General features: G+C 39.3%; 2 protein-coding genes across 4 annotated transcripts in view; one reads left to right on the top strand and one right to left on the bottom strand.

Moving 5' to 3' along the window:
• LOC138748729 (centrosomal protein of 72 kDa-like) overlaps positions 1–11010 on the top strand; it is a 254596-nt gene extending 243586 nt beyond the window's left edge. The window contains exon 14 of one of the 2 annotated variants that reach the window (XM_069909398.1): positions 6935–11010. In XM_069909398.1, coding sequence (XP_069765499.1) covers positions 6935–7124 — 190 coding nt within the window. In that variant the 3' untranslated portion in view covers positions 7125–11010. The remainder of the gene's footprint in view (positions 1–6934) is intronic. The other variant, XM_069909405.1, reaches the window with a different exon arrangement.
• Positions 11011–12621: 1611 nt separating this feature from the next.
• LOC138748721 (tubulin polymerization-promoting protein-like) overlaps positions 12622–21526 on the bottom strand; it is a 51585-nt gene continuing 42680 nt past the window's right edge. For both annotated transcript variants that reach the window (XM_069909375.1, XM_069909384.1), the window contains one exon: positions 12622–17107. In XM_069909375.1, the coding sequence (XP_069765476.1) occupies positions 16907–17107 (201 nt within the window). In that variant the 3' untranslated portion in view covers positions 12622–16906. The remainder of the gene's footprint in view (positions 17108–21526) is intronic.

The following is a 21526-nucleotide window of genomic DNA, read 5'->3' as shown; positions in this document are numbered from 1 at the left end:
ACTGCTGCAGAAACTCAGCAGGTCATGCAGCATCTCCAGAAGTAAAGGGTGACCAACGCTTTGGGCCTGAGCCTTTCATCAAGGTGTGAGCAAAAAGCAGGCAGGTGTCTGAATAAAAAAGGGTGGAGGGAGGAGAGGAAGGAGTGCAGGCTAACAGGTAATTGGTGGATATAGACAGAAAGGTAGAAGAGAAAAAAAGTTGAGGTAAGAGGAGGAGGGGGTAGCTCTTTGAATGGAGAGATGGAGAGGAAAAGGACGGGTGGGGAGCTCGAGTAAAGGAGACAAGATTCAATTTATTGTCACAGTAATAAAACAGTGTCCTATTACATGAAATTCTCCCCTGCTGCAAGGCAGATTTGCCACTGGCAGAAATTGCCTAGGCACCTCTTACATTTCTTACAGTCAGAGAGAAAGAGAAGCAAAAGAGAGTTCCCCAGAATCACTGAGCGTCTGTAGATTCACCTCCAGGCACAGAGTCCAGTCCAAACCACTGGCAACCTGAGCTCCAGATCAGAACCTCCAACAGGGACAGGGACCCTTTGGTGCCCTCAGCACCTCCTTGGATCCCGGTTCCGATACCTACTACCCCTCCGGCCACTTTGAACCAGTCTCCAGCAGCCCCTGTATGCACTGGTCCCTCAGCCATAGAGCCCCCTCACTGGTCCGCCATGGTGGTCACCGTCCCCACAGGTCGTCTCCTCTGCTTCTCAGATGGTGCATGATCTTCCCATCTTCTGGTGTCCTGCTCAGAGAAATAGGGAGAGAGAGAAAGATTTGGGGGAGGGGTTTAATGTCTGCCTGCTTTTTGCTCATACCTCGATGAAGGTCTCAAGTCCAGAAAGTTGGTAACCCTTTACTTCCTTTGGATGCGGCATGGCCTGCTGAGTTTCTCCAGCACTTTTGTGTATTGCATTACAATCACAGCGTCTGCAGACTTTCCTGTTTAACTCCCTCTTCATGCTTTGAGCAATTTGCTGTTGCCTGCAGATCATGCGATCTGTGAAGGAAATAATAAATAGCAGTTGAAAACAAAATTGGCTGGTAAAAGGAAACAGAAGGTAGCAGTGGATGGGGTGTTTATTTGGCTGGAGATGGCCACAAGGATCATTGCTGAGATCTGTTTGCTTAATAATATATTTAAAAATAAATAATTCAATTGAAAATTAGGTCTGATCAGTCAGTTTGCAGGCAACATGAACACTGATGGAGTTGTGTATCAGAAACAGGCTATAGATCAATTGGAAATTTGGGCAGAGAAATAGCAGATAGCTTTTGTTGATACATTTTGAGAGGTGCAATTAAATTTAAATTACATTTAGACACACAGGCCATTTCTTTCCAAAAGGCTGTTCCATCCAATTAACTTAACACCCCCGGTACTTTTCGAATGGTGGTTGAAACTGGAGCCCCCAGGGAAAACCCAAGTGGACATGGGGAGAACATACAAACTCCTTACAGAGTGCAGGATTTGAACCCCAGTCCCGATCACTGGTGCTGTAAAGACATTGTGCTAACCGTACTGCCCTAGTGAAAGAGGAAAATTCATGGTAAATAGCAAGATCCTGAGGAATATTGATGTAGAGAGGGACCTTAGAGTGTGTCAACAACTCCCTGATAGGGGTAAGGTGAAAAGGGAGAAGTTTAAAGGGGTTCTGAGAAATAAGATTTTCTGCAGAGGGTGGTGACTATTCGGAATGAGCTGCCAGATACTACTAAAGATAACAATCCTTTATCCGGAACCCTTGGGCGAGAGTGTGTTCCGGATTTCGGAAAGCCAGATTTAAACCCACCCTCACCCGCTTCCAGTCACACTACCACTCCCCCGCCCGACTCGCGCTGCCGGTCACTCCCCCTCCCCCCGACTCGCTCTGCCATCTCTCTCCCCATTTGCCGGATTTTGGAGCTTTTTGGATTTTAGATGTCTGGATAAAGGATAGTGTACCTGTACATGTTATGATATTTGGATAGGAAAGAAGTAGTGGGATGCAGGCCTTACACATGCAAATTCTCCCTGTAACCTCCAACTAATTACGAACCAATCAACCTCCACATTAAATATACCTAGTGATGTTCTCCACAGATTCACCATCCTCTGGCTAAAAGAAATTCTCCCAGCTCTGTTCTAAAGGGAAATCCCTTTATTCTGAGGCTGTGCCGTCTGATTCTTGACTCTCCCACTACTGGAAACATCCTCTCCACACCTTTTAATATTCAGTTGGCTTTAAACTCCAGTGAGTACAGATCCAGAGCCAAACCTTAACTCTCTCATCACCAGGATCATTCTCATAAACTCCTCTCTAATGCCAGCACATCTTTCCCAAGATATGGAGCCCAAAAATGTTCACAACACTCCAAATTTGATCTGGTCAATGCCTTGCACAACCTCAGGCTTACATCCTTGCATTTATATTTTGGACCTTTTGAGATGAATGCTAACAATGAATTTGCCTTCCTTACTACTGACTCAACCTGCAAGTTAACCTTTAGGGAACCCTGCACGGTCTCCCAAGTTCCTTCAGACCTCTGCTTTCTAAATTTTATCTGTTTAGAAAGTAGTGTACATCTTTATTCCTTCTACTGAAATACAGGATCATACACTTCTTTGTCCTGTATTTCTTCTGCTACTTCATTGCTCATTCTCTTAATTTATCCAAGTTCTTCTGTAGACATCCTACTTCCTCAACACTACCCACCCAGCCACCTATCCTTGTATCATCCACAAAGCAATCAATTCCACCATCTAGATCAGTGGTTTTCAAACTGCCCCCCTGAGCTAACATACTGTTTTAAACAATCCCTTTGTCATAGGTGCTCTGTGATTAGTAAGGGATTGCTTAAGGTGGTATGTGGGTGGAAAGAAAAAGGCTGAAAACCACTGTTTTAATCATCCCTAATTGACTCGTTATGTGCTCGGTTTCATAACTCCAAAGGAAATGGGCCAATGACAATTTTTCTCAAGCAAAATATTTCAATATCAATTGGGTTTAGAGTAGCGATGCTCATCCTTCCCTTCCCACTCACATACCACTTTAAGCAATCCCTTACTAACCATAGTGGACTTATGGCATAGGGATTGCTTAAGGTGGAATGTGAATTTAGGGGGTCAGTTTGAAAACCACTGATCTAGAAGGATTAACATACAGCAGGAAAAGTAACAGGCCCAACACCAACCCCTGTGAATCACTGGGTACAAATCACAAAAGGCCTCCTATATTCCTACTCTTTTCCTTCTACCAGTCAACCAATCTTCTATCCTTGCCAGTACTATGGGCTCCTACCTTATTTAGCAACTTCATGTGCGACACCTTGTCAAACACCTTCTGAAAATCCAAGTAAACAACATCCACTGACTCTCCTTTGTCCATAATGCCTGTTATTTCCTCAACAAATCCCAACAGCTTTATCAGACAATATTTCCCTCGAAGGAAACCATGCTGACTGTCTATTTCATGTCTACATATCCCGAACCAGATCTTTAATAATGGACTGATTATAACCAACCACCGAAATTCATCTAACCAGAAATTTTCTAGTCCTCTGGAACCATTCCTGACTTCATTGATTCCTGAAAGATTACTACTAATGCATTCACAATCTTTCTGGTTACCTCTTTCAGAGCCCTGGGGTGTAATTCATCCAGTCCAGGTGACTCATCCACCTTCAGCTTCCCAAAATATTCTCTAGTAATAGCAACTTCTGCCCCCTAACTCCCAAATTTCTGACTGCCTCCTGAAACAGTGTCCAGGTAGTTCTTTCCTCTGCAGTGCTTGCAGCTTATCAACATTGAGCCCAAGTTCCTCAAGCAACCAACGCTTTCTGCAGCTGTGGCCACCACGTACCACAAAAGGGCCCACCAGCTCCCACTTCATGCAACTACAGCATGTCACCTGATCCTACACCCCTCCTTATTTCATTTGTTATAATTTGGTGATGTTTTATTTAATTACTACTTTGTCAGTAACTTCATTTAAGTTCTCAACTATAAATCCACAAAGCAATTAGTCTGTCTGAATAGTTTAGAGGAGGAAGGTTTAATGGGTTACCAAACCTCTTGCTAAAGCCCTGAAGTCCTATGCTTGCACTGGGCCACTGCTACCATAGCCCCTTTAAAATTGCAGAACCTGGGTAGCCCTACTGGGGGAATTGACCATCAAATCCCACCCCCGCAATGACATGACACATACCCACTGGAAGTACTGCCAGATATTCAGATGGTGGCTGCCTGGTGATGCATGCACGCAAGCACTGATGTCACCGGAATAAATGGGTCGACCATTTTCCTGTGGACGCGACCTCAGTAAGTTTGACTAGGTTCCCTGACTACCTCATAAATATGTCAGGGACTCCGTTGGACCCTTTCTAACTGCTATGTAACTGAGGCACTAACAGGGCAAATTACCCTGAAAGAGCCTAATACTGCTCAATTTTAATGGAAATTGCTGTCTAATGCACCAATTAAGCTGATCAACAAGGCTTATTCTTTTTCACCATCCTGCTAAAAGAAACACACTGGCAACAAGATTTGTTCTTTTAAATCCTTGCTACTTTTTCATTCCTGTTGCGAGAAACTCACTGATAATGATCATCACTGCCCCAGCACTGCCTGCAGATGGTAAATCTTGACCACTTGCAGTGATTCAGACCAGCAGTGCATCGACATGTCAAGATGCCATACTGTAATAGCCAAGTTACAACATTTGCAGCCAGACTTCTAAACCATTAATCACTGAAGTGACAGAGGAGAAATTTAAATTCAAGTGATAAAATCAATCTGGGATTTTTAAAAATGTTGTCTTTGTGAAACTCACCTTTGTACCACACTGCTGTTACAAATCCATCTGATAACACTTTTGACCTCCAGTGAAGGAAAACAAGTGCCTGCCCTTGTCTTTATTGGACATTGGATTTCTCTGAATTTTCTAAATGAGAGAAAAGTGTTAACTATCAAAGAAAAAAAAAGATGAGAACCCACACCAAGACCAATACCACGTTTTGGCCCTTCCTGGGGAGCTCCCTGGGGAACGGCAAAGCCCATCTGCAGCAAGTGTAGGTTGCTCGAGGAACTCAGGCCAAAAGCTGGTGACATGAAATCTAAGCAAACACTGCATCACATTGGGAAGGGCCAGAATTATCTGGATGCTGTGTTTCAGGAGATAGTCATGTCCACTGGATGAGCTTGAAAGGTGGTGAATCCCACGGGTGTTCCAACTGATCTATATCCCAGAGTTTTGAAAGAGTGACTTTAGAGACAGCAGATGCTCTGATTATCTTCTTCCAATAGTGGGCATGTCAGTAATGTCAGAAGTGAATAGGCATTTCTCCACCCAGAGTGTTAACCCCTTGAAATTCTACACTCCAGAGGATGGATGAGCCACAGTCATTGAATTCATTCAAAATAGAGACCACTGGATTTCTAGAATACTAAAGGAATAAAGATTAAATGGCACCATGGTAAAACATCAGCCATGAAACTGACGAATGGTGCCACAGACTCAAAAGAGTGGGTATCCTACTGCTATTTCTTCTGTTCTTAAAGAAAATCACAACATCATCTCATGTAACAAGGCACAAAAATGCTCTCAATCCTTACCTAGCCCACTACACATCTGGCTTCTTTCTTGACCTATCCTTCTCTCCTTTCAGCACAAAATTGGGTCCCAAGATGCATTCACAGCAAGCTGATCATTATTCATTAGTAAAAACACGACACAGGAGAAACTCAGCAGATCAAACTGTGAACTTTATATAGCAAAGATAACGATACATAACCAACGTAGCGGGCTTGAGCTCTTCATCAGGAATGAGAGAAAAAAACACCTTGGTTATGCATCTTTATTTTTGCAATATAAAGTAAACTGTTTGACCCGCTGAGCTTTTCCAGCATTGAGTTTTACTTCCATTATCTATTAGGCTGGTTTTGTTCTTTTGGCATGTCTTGGTTAAATTATCCAGGATAGCAGCAATCCAGTTAAAGCAGGTAACAAACAATTGGCATTCAAAGAAGTAAATCAACCACAACATTAAAGTCTTTCTGTAATGGCTAATATTTTTTCAAGCCCAAGTCACAACCTGTGAAACAATGGGTATTCAAGATGTATTTTACCTACTTCTTGTCCCAACTGAGTCTGATTTCCAACTCTTTTTTTAAAATCTCTGTGGAGATCTCAACACTTTCCTCAAGCAATGATACTCAGAGTAGAAATAGAATCTGAGTACCTCAGTTTTAAAAAAAGATGCTAAAAATGTATAAGGGGAAAGAATGAAAATAGACAAAAAGCCTACTAAAGGAGGAGAAACAAATGAATGGGTGGATCCACAAAGCTTTGAAATTGTTGCAGAAAGAAACTGCTTGTCCTGAAGAATATTTGTCTAAAATACATACATTGCACTCAAAGTTAATTTACTAACTTCTGTATTATTACTGAAGATTAAATGTGTAAATTATACTGAATAAATTGTGAAGGCTTGCCTCAGACAATAAATCAGAAAGGACAGAAATGAGGTTCAGTAGATTCGCTCAAAATGAATGGCTGCATCTTGTTATGTAAGGAACAAGTTGGGGACTGGGGAGCATTTTTCATATCTTTACATTGCTAGGAATTTGCTGGTAGCAGGATTGCGTAGATGTGGGTTAAACAGGATTATAAACAGCCATTATTATTTGTCTGTCTCTAAGCAACCAGGCATAATATTGTCACACTGTAAATATTAGTGTGAAATGGTACTCTACTATTCCTTGTTTTACTCTTGTGCAGCTAAGTTTTTAGTCTGAGATATAACTAGAATTGAATTCAATGTATGCATGTTTAAATATATACATCACATTCTATATCTTATCCTTACTTGTAAACAAAATAAAAATATTGATAACCATTATAAAGATGCAGTTTACATTATCCTAAGAGACTAATTATAATTGCTGTCATAATTTCAGGGCACTGGTCTGCACAAACGATCACTTACTGAGGGAGCTGAATGAAACACGAGCCCGACACAAGGCAGAGGTTGACCAGCTGCATTGGAGCTACATTCAGCTCAAAAAAACCATGGAGAAGCCAAACCGCAATGTGACTATGACTGACTACATGTCCTCAGGCAGAGAGATAGAAAATCGTAGACGCTGAAGGAATCCTGCAAAAGCTCTGTGAAATGGTCTCGAGGAAGCAAATTACAAGAAGCATGTGTGATCTCACTGTGTACTAAACGTACTTTCCCTTACAGCAATACAAATTTAATAACAGATAGCCAGATGTGTTAACAGCATCCAGAGTACATACCAAAGATGGAAATTTAACAATATTCACTGAATCAACAAGCTTTGTGATTTATCACTTTTTGCAGTTTTCCCTTTACTTGGCTCTGTGTCCCCAACCAAGGGACTAAATGGGCATGACATCAGTCTGTAAGAGTGACAGTGGAGGAGAATGTTGCAGAGGCTCTGAATAGGCCAAAATGATAAAGAGGAATTTCTAAAAAAGCAAACTGCACTTAAGATGGATAAATCACTTTGTATCTAGATAGGTTGCTGAAGGAGATAACAACATTGCAGAGACACCAGATATAATCACGTACTGTAACAGATTCAGTTGTGCCTAGAGACTGGAAAATTGCAAATGTTGTACCCTTATTCGAACTAAAAGTAGAGGGATAAATCCAGTAACTCCAGACAACTGAACTTAATCATAATGGTAGGGAAAGGTATAGAAACTATACGCAGGGGAAGTATAAGTTACTTGGATACATGTGCATTAATTTAAAAACTCAGCATCCAGTTGTTCAAAGTGAATTGTTTCTAAATAAGTTTGTGCTACAACTTTTTTTTTTAATTGAGGGGCAGTGAGATAAATGTGGTTTATATATTTCAAAAGGTATTTTAGGATGCCACCAAGAGTTAAGTTCATGGAAACACAGTGGTTCTAGCAACATGGAGAGAAGGTTGGTGAGGTAACAGAAAATAGTGCCGAGACTTTTTGGGACTGGAGTGAAATGTAGAGTGTAGTTTCCCAGGGTGTAATACTTGGACCACTTCTATAATGGTGCACAGGAACAATTTCCAAACTATGATTGGCTTCAGAGACAGGAAGACAATCTAGTAAAATTGGCAGTCATGAGAGATGCAGCTTTGCTAAAATATGTGAAGAATTATGTTTAGGTTGAAGAAATGTGAGGAGACAATATAAATAAACCTTTCTAAAAACAGCACAAGAAGAAAGACTTGGGGATTTATATGCATAATTTGTTAAAAGTGTCAGGGCAGTATATGTAGTTTAATAAAAGCATACAGATCCTGTACTTAATAAACAGAGACATCGTACTGCAGGAATGTTGTTGAATAGAGTGCAGGAAAAAGTTGATTCAAAATGATTCCAGGGAAGAGGACCTGTAGTTATGGGTGTAGATTTGGTACGAAGAATCTGATATTTCAAATAATTAGGTATAGCAAGAGAAAAACTTGCTGAAGCTGAAAGAATAAAGTACAGAGAGACACAGAATGAAGAGAGTAGCAACAGAACCAAAAGTCACTCAAGAATTTTTATTTTTTTATGCACACTGCATATGCACCATTAGAGTTGGAAGTGAAGAGAGATTCAGTTGCATTGTGCAAAACCGGGAAAGACGAGTGCCAGAAGGAAAGGATATTGGAAAGGGACTAGCTGGAATCATTCATTAATTCCATTGCAGACCTCCTTAAACCAGTCATGTTATATTTTGATTGCTTAGAACATGCTTCCTTATGTATATTCTAAATCTTTCACTTCCAATGTTTTACTGGCACGCAAATAGATTGAAATAGCTTTGCCTATATTTGGTTCATTCAGCATTGTTACATTAATTCTGTGTACCATGCACATTTCATTCCAGAGTATTGTATTAGTAATGTAAAACATTTGTTTGGAATTCTGTTACTTTTACAAAAGCTGCTAACCCTTTTAAAATAATTGAAAATTTGCTATTATTGAAGGACGATGCTCAGTAAACACTTTTACCGGGAAATCTTGAAGCACAAGATATTGTTTTTGGTTTAATTTCACAGCATTTTTTAGATACAGTGAATATAGTGGTCTTTATGTTAGTTCATTTGATTGAAGGTTGGCAGAAATTGATGTAAAATTCATGCATGTACTATTAAATAACCATTATCTGGAATTTATGCAGCCAGCAGCCTAAACCAACTGGCAAAAAAAGTTTAAAATAAATAGGTAAAAATATGAAAGTTTAAAATTGGCACCCCTGAGCAGTTAGCTTGCCAATCACACAATCTCAACTAATCCCCTTAAGTGCCAGATATCAGGGGTTTTACATGTTCTTAACCATATAAAAATGGCTCCTGCAGTTATGTGACGATATTCCAAGGAAAGGGGAGAAGTTAAAAGTTACCTGTTATAATTAAGTGGTTGCTTCCCTCAGAACCTTTCTTGCCTTCCTTATTCTTTTTGCCATCTTCGGCTGATGGCACACCCTCTGGTTCCAACCCTCTGCTGCAGCCAATCAGAAATTCAACACTGGACCGCTACAAATAGAAAGCAAATTACTCTCTCCCTCTCCATTCTTTTCCAGCTCCTGCAGACCATATTTCTACATGAACTGTCCTGTTATTTAACATACCACAAGAGGCTATGGCTAACTCATAACCTTCTTGTAGCTAACCCTCAAATATTCTAATTTCTGATACTCTTAATTTTCAAATGAAAACTGAACACATCATCTGTACCCATGAGTGGGGAGGAATATTATCTGCAGAACAAAGTATAGGACCAATAATCTACCCATTTTCCCATGAATGTACAGACCATTGTTATGTGGCTCTTCAATTTTCAGAATTCCACATTTTCCAAGAATGGAAAAGATAATGACAAGAAAACTTCTGGTGTGTACGTCAATTTTTATTGTGCCAAAATATCCAAATTGTTTTGCCTTTCATGTTCATCTTAATGTTGTAATGATTAAAAGGGGCCACTCAATCCAATCAGACCATTTTGTTGTTATTCTCCCACATAAGCAGCTATTAAAGTCACCTCTGTCCACCTTGCTCATGTCAAAACTGCAACTTGCATTTATACAGCAGTTTTAACATGGTTTTACCTTGGAGAGCTATTAAATATAATGTCTTCCCTGAGCTACACAAAATTACAAAATAAAGTGTAGGTTTAAAGCAGTGCCAGACAGGAACCCAAAGAAAAATATTCAAATAATGATTGAAGACAAGATTGCCACATTTCTTATTACTTAATGGGTGAGGGCATGGCTGCAAGAAGTTTAGGTATTTTAGTGAACTGCATAGATTTTTTTTAACTTTAGTCTGTAGATTCCTGCCTGACATCTTCATATCCAGTGACTTTTGGAATGTCATACATTAAAGATACAACTCTCATTAAGGATTATTTTTGTTCTCTTAAACAGAATCTCTAAAGATCAAGTTCCAAAAACCTTCTTTATTCCCCAAATATTTTCTGTTTTATTTCACTGTTTCTCCTTCTCTGCAGGCCTGCAGAAAAAGGATCTCAGGGTTATATGTGATGTCACATATGTACTCTGACAGTAAAATTGAACTTGATGCAACATAGTCGACTTCAGTCAATCTTGTCTTGCTTCCATTTCTCTTTCTCATCATTCTCCAAAATGAAGCAACATCTTGGGAAATCAGCTCCACCTCTGGCGAAGGGCACAGGACCAAATCACTCGATAATCCCTTATTAATCTGCATCAAGTCCCAAAACACCAGTGCTTTACGTCATTAATGCAGTTTAGCCACATGCACTGAAAACAGAGTTTCATTGCACTGACTTTTGAATGCTGCACAATATATTCTTAATAAATCTTTTGGAAATCAATTCAGTCAACTGTACACAAGTGTACAAGTCTCTCTGAACTGTTCAGCAGATTGCTTCTATTTTATGGGAAAACTAGAAAAATGCAAAAATTTATATTTGTACATATATTCATTTACATGTTTGATATGATTATATTTTGATTTTTAAAACCTAAATTAAACATTGTTTTGAAACAATATTTTCCCTCTCGAGTGTTTAATTCATTTTAAATTGACCTTGTCAACCTTTAAAATTTGGAATCAAACCTACTGAAGATAACAAGTTGAAGTTTAGAAATTTTCTGATGAGAAACTTGTTGATTTGAAGGTTCACTTTCACAATTTATTGAAATAGAATGGTTTTTTGAACTCCACATTTAATTATTTTACAATAATTCTTTGTCCATCTGTACTTACCTCATTTTCTCTCCTCGCCACTCTACCTTTCCTTGCTTCTCCCACCCCACCCAGTGTTCCACATTATGAGCACCATCTTGTTTACTGATGGACTCAAGGTGCAGCCATTCATTGCCCTGGACTTGCTGGCTAGCTGCAGTCATCTGCCAGGATCCTGGCACACAACTGAGTGCAGCTAATGTACCACCTCAGCACTAGCAGCTGACCACTATATGCACAGGATAGCTTTGACAGCCAGCAGGACTCCCATTTCATACATACCAACTGTCAAAGTTCTCACTGTAAATTCTTTTTTCTTTGGCTTGGCTTCGCGGACGAAGATTTATGGAGGGGGTAAAATTAATCTCTTCACAAATATTCAACCACTATGGAGAGTTGCCAAAAAAATATGAAAAGATGAACAAAACACATTTCAAACCATTCTGAAGATATTTAAAGCGAACAGCAAGAACGCTGCACTTACCTTCTCTCATTGGCCAACCTCTCCCTGTAGTTGAATGAGGCCCAGTGCTGAGGGTCAATAGGCAGGTGTTGCAGATTAAGAACATGCAGTTATTAGATTGTTGCTTAATTTACAACAAATTGAATAAATTAAGCCTGCATCAAATTCATTGTTACCTTTATATTGAAATAAACAACCAATTTTCACAGAACAAGAAATTTACTTGTTCTCAGAACTAACAGATTCAGTCATCCATAACTAGCAACTTTAAATGGTTTTAAGCTCACAGTGAGGGCAACGCTATTGCAAGCTCTAGCAGCTCAGGTGTGAATCTGGTGCTGATGGTAAGGAATCTGTATGTCCTCCTGGTTTCCTACCACTCTCCAAAAACATAGGTTGATTGGTGTACTTGGGGCAGCACATGCGCATGGGCTAGAAGAGCCCGTTACCTCTAAAAATACATTTTAAAAAATTAAAAATCTAAAATCATCTGTGAAATAAAAAAAAAGAGCCTTTCACAAGAAGTCCGAATAAATATCCATGTTTTAGCCATGTTATAGAAACACCAAAAATATTATGTACATTTTATAGACAGAGGTAAAAATTACCCTATTTGGCAGCATACAAAACCCACTTTTTTCCCCCAAATGTCGGCTCAAAAATATCCCCCGGGTCTTGTATGCGAAGTTAAAGGCCCCTGCCAGTAGCGCAAGACCGCGCTTTCCGGAGCTGCCGCTCACTTCCCCCGTTGAGAAGGCCGACCACGGCGGCCCCCGCCACCAGTACAAGAGGAACCTGTTCGTCAACTTACCTGTAAATACACTAAAAAAGTCTTAAAATTTCCTGCTGAAATGGAGGGGTCTTGTACGCCCATGCTGTCAAATCTGTTACCCCTTTTGAAATTTCATTCTTCAGTATACTTTATGAAATTAAAATACTCAGCACCATATCATAGTTTTATAACTGAAATTTTATTCTATTTCTTACAAAATTTAGTCTGAGTTTCAAATGCACTTAAGTGGCAGTTTCTCATGATACAGATGGCAGTGACAAAGCAGAAAAAGAATGGAAATCTATGGAGTGAACTATTTAAAATAAGCATAGCTTCAAACCCTTTGACCTTAATTAAGACAGTGCATCTTTCTATTGCAATCTTGTGAAAAATCAATATAATGTTGATTAAAAATGCTTTCAACCATTGTATTCATTAAAAAGACTCCTAATGATGTCTTCTTCCATTAAAAATGATTTTTAGTATTTGGAATTGTAATAAAGCAGGAACTTAAATCTCAGCGACTTTACAGTACAAATTAGGTCAGAGAATCTGTCCCAAATTCTTAAGAGCAGTGATCTGAACTCATTGCATGTGCCCTATTTAGTTAGTTTTGCAGTAACAGCAAGCACCTCTATCTGAAGTAGAAATTATGCTGTAATAAATCACACACCCATAATTATCTAATTATACTGCCAGGATTTGGGGGTTGTGGGGGAGAGGTTGAGCAGGCTGGGGCATTATATCTTAGAGTGTGCAGGAGGAGGAGGAGTGATCTCATTGAGGTTAACAAAATCATGACAGGAATAGATAAGTGAACACAAAGTCTTTTGTCCTGAAGGAATCAGTAACCAGAGGATATTAGTGAGGGAGAGGGTTTTAACAGGAACCTGAGGGTTAACTTTCTTTGTTTACACTTTGGGTGGTGAGTGCATGGTACGGGCTGCTTGAGGCAGGTACTATTGCAATGTTTAAGAAAATAAATTGAATGGATAAGATGGGTTTAGAGGGATATGGGCCTATCACAGGCAGGTGTGGGTGGGACATTTTGGTGGGCATGAGTGAATTGGGCTAAAGGGTCCGTTTCTACACAATGTAACCTTGACTCTGTAATTTTATGGTTAAGGTAAAACCGTGGTTCTCAACCTTTTTCTATTCACAAACCACTTTAAGGTATCCCTATACCATAGGTACTCTGTCATTAGTAAGGGATTGCTTAAGGTGAAAGAAAAATTTTGAAAACAACTGGGCTAAAACCCTACTGGCCTGAATCCTCCTTGTCTATCTGCTGTCAAGAGGACAGCATTGGACTGGAGCATTCCTGACTGTCGTTCTTGTGCAACACAGCTGGTGCATTAATCCTGCCACAGTTTCTGGGCACCTTCACCTCCAGAGGTGGAGCTCAGTCACACCTGCATGGAAAAGATGCAGTTTGCTTTTGGTAATTCATTTTAATTAATATTTTGAGTTAATTTATCAATTAAATGTGTATTTAAATAAATGTATTCTTTAATTATTTATCTCTAAACTCTTAATGTCTCTGATTATCAGATATATTTAAAAACAGGTGAAAGGTGCCTGAAACCATGTCTGAAAGTCATCTGGATCCACCACCAGACGCCCAGCGGCTGCTCACAGACCAGCCGCAGCCACACGGTTTTCTTTGATCCATGGGAGGTTAGTGTCAACAGGGGGCGGGGATTGTGTAGGAGGGTGTGTGTATAAACCCAGTGTTTGAATCACAGTCAGTATTATTCCGCCCAGTGTATTTTTAGGGAGTAATTAGTAAGTCATCTTACCAGAACAATAAGGAGATGTTTATCCCAGTTTGGATAGGTTGATCAGTTGCGGTGCATAGCACGTCTATTTATGTATCCATTGAGGTATTTATTCTGAATTTGAATACTTACTGCTGAACAATATTTAAAGCATTTTCCAATGCAACAAAATAAATCTGAAACTGTTTATTTGTGCTGCATCTCATTCTTTTTCCCTTTGCAGTCTGAATGTTCTGAGTTACATTAAACAATTGCAGTGATATTTACTCAATCAATTGATGGTCCTTGTCACAGTGATTAGTTTCCCACCAGTTATTAAGACTACAGGTCAGTCAGTGCTCTTTCACCACCAGAGATTTGACTGGTATCAAACAACAGACTGATTAAGTACCCTCATGAGACCTGCTGACTGACATCCTACAAATAAAGTGATTCAACGTCAAATGGAATAGTGGGTGAAAATTGGGCCTGAAGCAAGAGCCCTGGTGCAAATAAGAATAAGACTTTGAAAATTAAAGACTTGCAAAATGAAGCACAACGTTCTTTGGCATATTAAAATATCAAGAGTGAATAAGTCAAAGAGTTGTCCCCATACAGCAGTATTGGAATGTACAGTTGACTCCTGTGAAATTTTGTGTACTGATTCATTACAGCTGCTAAAAAAAATTGCAATGCATCAATTTGTCTCACAAGCAGTTCACAATGAAAAGGAATGATTTGCTGTTCAGTTTTAACCAACTTGGATTATATTAACTACTGCCTTGTTTCCTCAGTACAGTCTAATTTAACATTTTCATATCTATTAATGTATGCACATGAGACTTGGCATCTCATTACCAACTGGGCTCAACCTGTGCAATGGGCATTCATCAGAAACAAAATATTCATTAGGGGTGGGCACAGCTGAAGATTTTGTTCAATTCAGTAACAGCAGGACTGTTCTATAAAGTGCAGAATCAATCTTCAGAAGCATGCAAAAGGTGCAATTTACTGAGCAGTTCCTTAGCATTGGATACAAGCTTACCCTGAAGCAAAACATTGTGGAATGAAATGATATAGCAGGGTGCCAAAAACGTAAAAGGTGTCCATATATCCTATACAAGGCCAGTGAGAACCACAACCAATAAACACACAATAATTCTACTCCTCCTGAGAAAATCTCTGGGTCAATGGATGGCAGAATCCTTAGGTTCTTGTTTTACATTCTTGATGCCATTCAAAGAACTGAATAAGATGAGGGCAAACGAAAAATATATTTCCTGCATGCAACTTGCAGGTCTTGCACAATAGAATATTAGTTGTTTGGAAAGGTGATTTATTTTTCCCAGAATTTCCAGGAGTATGAATATTTTCCCATGTGCAAAGATACAGCAGGCACAAGTCTCCAACTTTTCATCTCAAACGTTTCAATATCTGACCGAGAATCGTGAAAAGTATTGAATCTCATCCTATTCCAAAGAGAATAGTATTGCGATCTGGAGATTTCATGTTAGGAGTGTAAATAAATCCTCTGTCTTAATGTCTCTGATTATCAGATATATTTAAAAACAGGTGAAAGGTGCCTGAAACCATGTCTGAAAGTCATCTGGATCCACCACCAGACGCCCTGATTACTTTCACTCAACTCTGGACTTGTCTTCATTTTAAAATCAACTAAATTAAACTTAGGACTCATTGCTACCAACTTCAAAGTTCTTCATTCATTTCCTCTGAGGTCAAGTGCACTTCCTACTGAATTGGTTCCAATCCTGCTTGAAGAAAACAGTGGAAATTCTTATTACAGTAGATCTTCCTGAAGATTTCATGGGGCAAAGCCTATTTCTTGGATGGCGATGAAAGAGTTCCATCTCATTTCCATCAGTGACATAGTTATATGGACACATTCATAAAATATTAAGGAAATACTTGTCGACAATATGATGACTGCACATGACTTCTCAACAATAACCTATTCACCATCCTACATTTTCCCTTCATTCAAAGACAGTGATGACATCTCCTTTTCCATTCCGAACATCCAGTTTTGAAATTAATCTTGTTCAGCAAACCAAAGATAAGCCTTTGCACTTGATACTTGGAGATCAACAACTTCTATTGGTCTTCCATCTTTCTATTCTTTTAGTGGGTTTTTTTCTGATCACCAGATTATTCCATTACATTGTTTTTTTAAAAAAATATAGTACCTTTCAATGGGCATTTCGTAATGCATCAAAATATTTCCCACCAACTTCAATTGCGTGCAAAGATCAGAAATTCCAGTTGCCAACAGGAAATGGCTGCAATCCACCTGAAACAGCAAGAATTCATCGAGATTAAATGACCCAATCCCTTGCAGCTCCATTATCTGGAGGCCGCCAATAGAAAATTGGACATCTTTACGGAATACTCATGGCTTTCAATGTTAAATCTAGTTTGTTCAGCAAAAGTCATTAAAGGGGTAAAAAGGCTTTCAGAACCATCCAAGAAAGGTAGTGAGAGGAAGTGCTTTCTGTGTTTACAGCCGCGGGTACAAATTACTTGCTTCTTTTATAAATTGTCTAAAACAAGCGAGAAGATTTTTCTTGGCCAACTGGAGACAGGTTGAAAAGAGCAACGATTTGGTTCCCATTTCTGATTCTTTCAGGTAAGGTCACCTTGGAAGTAGAAGTATCTGCAGTGGAGATGTTGCCTTTGTTTGGAAAGAATCATTAATTGTGTTTTGTTCCTTTTACTTTCTGGTCGTAAGTTCCTGCATGTTTGTATCCCACTACATAGCCAGAGTCATGAACCAGGTACTCTCTGCCTGCTCTTCCACGGCCTTTCCCGCTCTGATCAAACCTTTCCTTGTGGGAACCGGTAAATTTAGAAGTGTCGGTAAGTCGTGTCAATGTAGGAGACAGTACAGTTTTCTGCAGGGAGAGGAACAAAAGCAACATTACAAATGGAATTTTTGATATTGCAAGCATGTAATAGAGGTTCTGCCTTGACCCAGTTAGAAACATTCCCTCATTGTGTGTTCAGGTGCTATTCCAAGAAGAGTTGAAAATCTAGGCCAGCCCCTCTATGCAGTGATGAGGAAATGCTGCATTATCAACATCAAAGTTTCTCTTTCGAGACTTAAAACCAAGAAGCAAAAACAAACTGCTGAAGGAATTAGCAGGTTAAGCCGTATCCTTCAGCAGTCTGGTATTTTTTTGTTTCAGAGTCCAGCCTAGTGTCTCTCTTTAAAAATACAAAGGAAGTTGCATTTCTTTTCAAGAGGGGACAAGAAATATTCCTCAACACTATTTTGAAGAAACAGACACTTTCTTCCTGGTGCAACTGACTCATTTTTAAATGCAAGTTATTTATTCATTTATCTCATTGCTACTTTTGAGAGCTTGGTGCATACAAACTGGTACATTTCACGCATCAGTGACCGGACTTCCAAACTTCACTGGTTTTAAATGCAGAGATTGAGAAGTTTCAAGATTGTTTTATTGTCCTGTAATAAAACAGGTGTCATATTACCCAAAATTTCCTTTAGTCTGCCATAAGGCAGACAAAGATTTGCCATTGGCAGAAATTACCAAGCGCCCCTTACAGTCAGAGAAAGACAAACAAAACAGAGTCCCTTCAGAATCACCGAGTGTCCGTGGATTCGTCTCCAGTACTCCTGAAGCCTCTGCAGCCATTCCAACTATCCGTAACCCGAGCTCCACATCCAAACCACCGACATGACCAAGAAGCCTTCAGCTGGTAGATCGCTAATGCTCAAAATAAATACACAGAAATTGTGTGACCAGGAAATACAAAGTGGAAGTCTGACTCCCATCACGGATAGGTGATTGTCAGATATGAATAGTTGTATCCCACTTCAAAAGGTCACATACAATCAGGAAGGGATATAACACCTTCCTAAATATCTGGCAGCCTTATTTAGAATATATAGATACCTCCCTGGCGCCAACATAGGGTTATGCTTGCTACTGGCTAGCCGGTTGACCTCTGTAAAGATTCAAGCACTGTGGTATTATCGTGTCTCCATAAGTTTTACTGTACACACTGACAATGGGATTTTTTTTGTTTCTTTATCTTCATTCTTTCTCTGTTTAATAGGACATAGATGGGAGGGGATGGAGGGAGGGGATATCTTGATGTTTGGTAATCAGTATGATTGTTGATTATTTTTAATATATTTAAAATGATAAATATTACAAAACAAGCCTTCAGCGCCCTCGCCCCCTCTTGCATCTTGCTTCCAATATCTGGTACCCCTTCAGCCAGTCTCCGGCAGTCTGAAGCCTTGTGTGAGGTCTTTGACCTCAGTTGCCAGCAGACTGCATGGGTTCCTTGCCTCCAACATCCCGCCGGTGTGTTCTTCAGCCACAGAGCCCCTCACTGGTCCGCTGCTGGGAACACCATCCTGTAGGGTCACCTCCTCGACTTCTCATGAAAGGGGTGGTCTCCCCATTTCTGTGGGCCTGCACCAGTTCTCTGCTTCTCCGGAGTCTGCACACCTCAAGTCCACAGCCGAACATAAACACCGCCTTCTTGGGCGCAGCGGGGGACCAATGAGCAGGATCTACGTCTGAAAGAACAATGCATGCAGAGGACTGCTGGCGACTAGAGGTGAGGAACCCACGGAGGCTGTGGGCTGCTGAAGGCTGGCTCAAAAGTGGCTGATAGGTTACCAGGTATCGGAACCGGGATGCGAGGGGATGCCAAAGGGTTCCTAACCATATCAGAGGATTTGATCTGGACCTTGGGTTGCCAATAGTTGGGTCTGGAATCTGTGAGGCTGCAGAAGCGAACCTATGGACCCTTGATGACTCTGGGGTGATTTTCTTTTGCTTCTCTCTGGGTCTGACTGCAAGAGGCGCTGGTGGCGAAAAGAAATTACATATAATATGACACTGTTTTACTACTATAATAAATTTAATCGAATCTTGAATTTTTTTTTTTTTACAGCTTGATGTTTGCAAACAGCTCATTGTCTCTTCATTCAGACCATTGCTGATCTCAACATTTACATAGGTGTGAAATGTTATCCATGCATTAAACTTCTGACTGAATTCTACGATATTATCATTGATTTTTTTTGCACTAGGATAACTGAATATTTATTGTTTATTTTTGTGTTTATATTGTCTCTTTCTAACTCAATCATGTGTACTACTGTCATGTTTTTTGCCCACAAAGTACCTGTTCAGATACAACAAGAAAGAATTGTGGTGTATATGTACTTTGTACAATGTATTTGACAATTCATTATATGATCTTCATTATCCAAATTATAGAACTACTGAGCAACACCACACCTTGAGGTACACGTCCAAGTGTCCTTGAAGGCATCAACCTGGATAAGCAAGACAAGTAAGAATATAGGATATTTACCTCCATTAACTGGCAGATTGTAGCGAAAACAAAGAAATGCTGGAGGAACTCAGCAGGTCACATAAAGAAGGGCTCAGGCCCGAAACATCCGATATTTATTTTAACCTCCTGCAAAACCAGTTGAGTACCTCCAGCATTTCTGTGTTTTCAAAGAATTTAAGAGAAGGTGGCTTTAAAAAAAAGTAGCCTCTATCCTCAAGGACCCCCGCTACCCAGGCCACGCCCTCTTCACTCCGCTACCATCGGGAAAAAGGTACAGGAACCTAAAGATGAGCTCTCAGTGGCAAGGACAGCTTCTTCCCCACTGCCGTCAGATTCCTGAATAATCAAGGCACTGCCTTACTTTTCGTGAACTATCATTTTATATATTTTTTATTTATAGTAATGATTATAATATGTATGTTTGCACTGTGAAGGTGCCGCAAAACACCAAATTTCATGACTTGTTCATGACAATAAATTTTGATTCTGAAAGTTTGATGGGCAGACATGGGTTTGGTAGTGAGAAACTTTTCCTTTAGCAGAGATTCCTATAATCTGATTTAGAGGATTTGTGGTAGAAATGTTTCACCAAGAGGGTGCTTGTAACCTGGAACACTATCCATGTAGGTGTGGAAGCAAGTGCTCTTACAACATTGAGCACTTGAAATGCCCTATTCTTGGGTAGAAGTGGAACTGAAGTTTTCTAAAAAATCATCTTTGTTGGCAATTTTAGGTTCTTTTTTATCCTTTTCCAAATTGACACACAATCCGATAATGAGAAGCAGGCAGTGAATATGGGCACAATTTAGAATATCTTTTGGTTATAATAAATTTTCTCTTGGTAGTCCCAGTAGAGATAACCATTTTTTTTCAGCCGTCTGTATTAGACTTAGGCTTTAAGAAATGGTAAAGATGAGGTATCAAAATCTTTTCGTTCAAGATAACTTTGCCCTCTTTTGAACAATTGTTCAGCTAAATTTAATCTTCCTAACAGACATTTTTTTTTTTAAAGATATTTATAAGTTAGGCATTTTGTTCAGTCCAAACTTACTGATTTTCCTCAAATCTCAAATTCTAATTTTCTGGATTTATTCTTTAATTTACAGTTCATTCACGGTCGATTAATATCCCGTATACAGTTCATTCACGGTCGATTAATATCCCGTATACAGTTCATTCACGGTCGATTAATATTGTGTATTCATAATGACCTCTTGGATTTAAGATCAGCCTCAATGGTTAGGATTAAGAGCGATTGGAAACGTGATTTGAACATAACATTTTCAGATGCAACAATTGGTACTCTACTCACAGTTTGATTAATGATTCCTCAATCTGTGCAAGGCATTGCATATTACAGTTTAAGGGGGTACACAGAATACATATATCCAAACTTAAATTATTTTGTTTTTATGCAGATGTTGATCCACTCTATGAGAAGTGTAAAATTTTTGAAGCTTCATTGATTCATATGTTTTGGGTGTGCCCAAATTTAGGAAGATTTTGGGAAAACATTTTCCAAACTTTTAAGCTTACAAATAGAACCCTGCCCTTCAATTACTTTGTTTTTTTTTCATGAACTGGATGTACCTCTGTCTTCAACTCAGGAGAAATTTTTACCCTTTACCAGACTGATAGCCAGACAAACAATTTTATTGAAATGGGAAAATGACTCTTCATCTACTCATACACAGTGGTTACATGATGTAATGTCCTATTTAAGCTTGGAGAAAATTAAATACAACATTAAAGATAGAACATTTTAATTTGAAAAGATGCAGGGCCCATTCATAGAATATTCTCATGATTGGAAGATTTAAGAAGTTTGGATGCTCCGGTGATTCTCTGTCTAGTTTCTGAAGGTCAAGACTTGATCCGTATCTTTACATTCTTTTCTACAAGGTAACCTTGATTAGAGGAAGGGGTAAATTAGATTTAGTTTTAGTTTTTGTGTTTTTAAATCCTTTCTT

The sequence above is a fragment of the Narcine bancroftii genome, chromosome 1, assembly GCF_036971445.1.
Source record: "Narcine bancroftii isolate sNarBan1 chromosome 1, sNarBan1.hap1, whole genome shotgun sequence".
Classification (NCBI taxonomy): Eukaryota; Metazoa; Chordata; class Chondrichthyes; order Torpediniformes; family Narcinidae; genus Narcine; species Narcine bancroftii.
The sequence above is the reverse complement of the archived record's forward strand: the minus strand, read 5'-3'. Positions and strand labels throughout refer to the sequence as shown.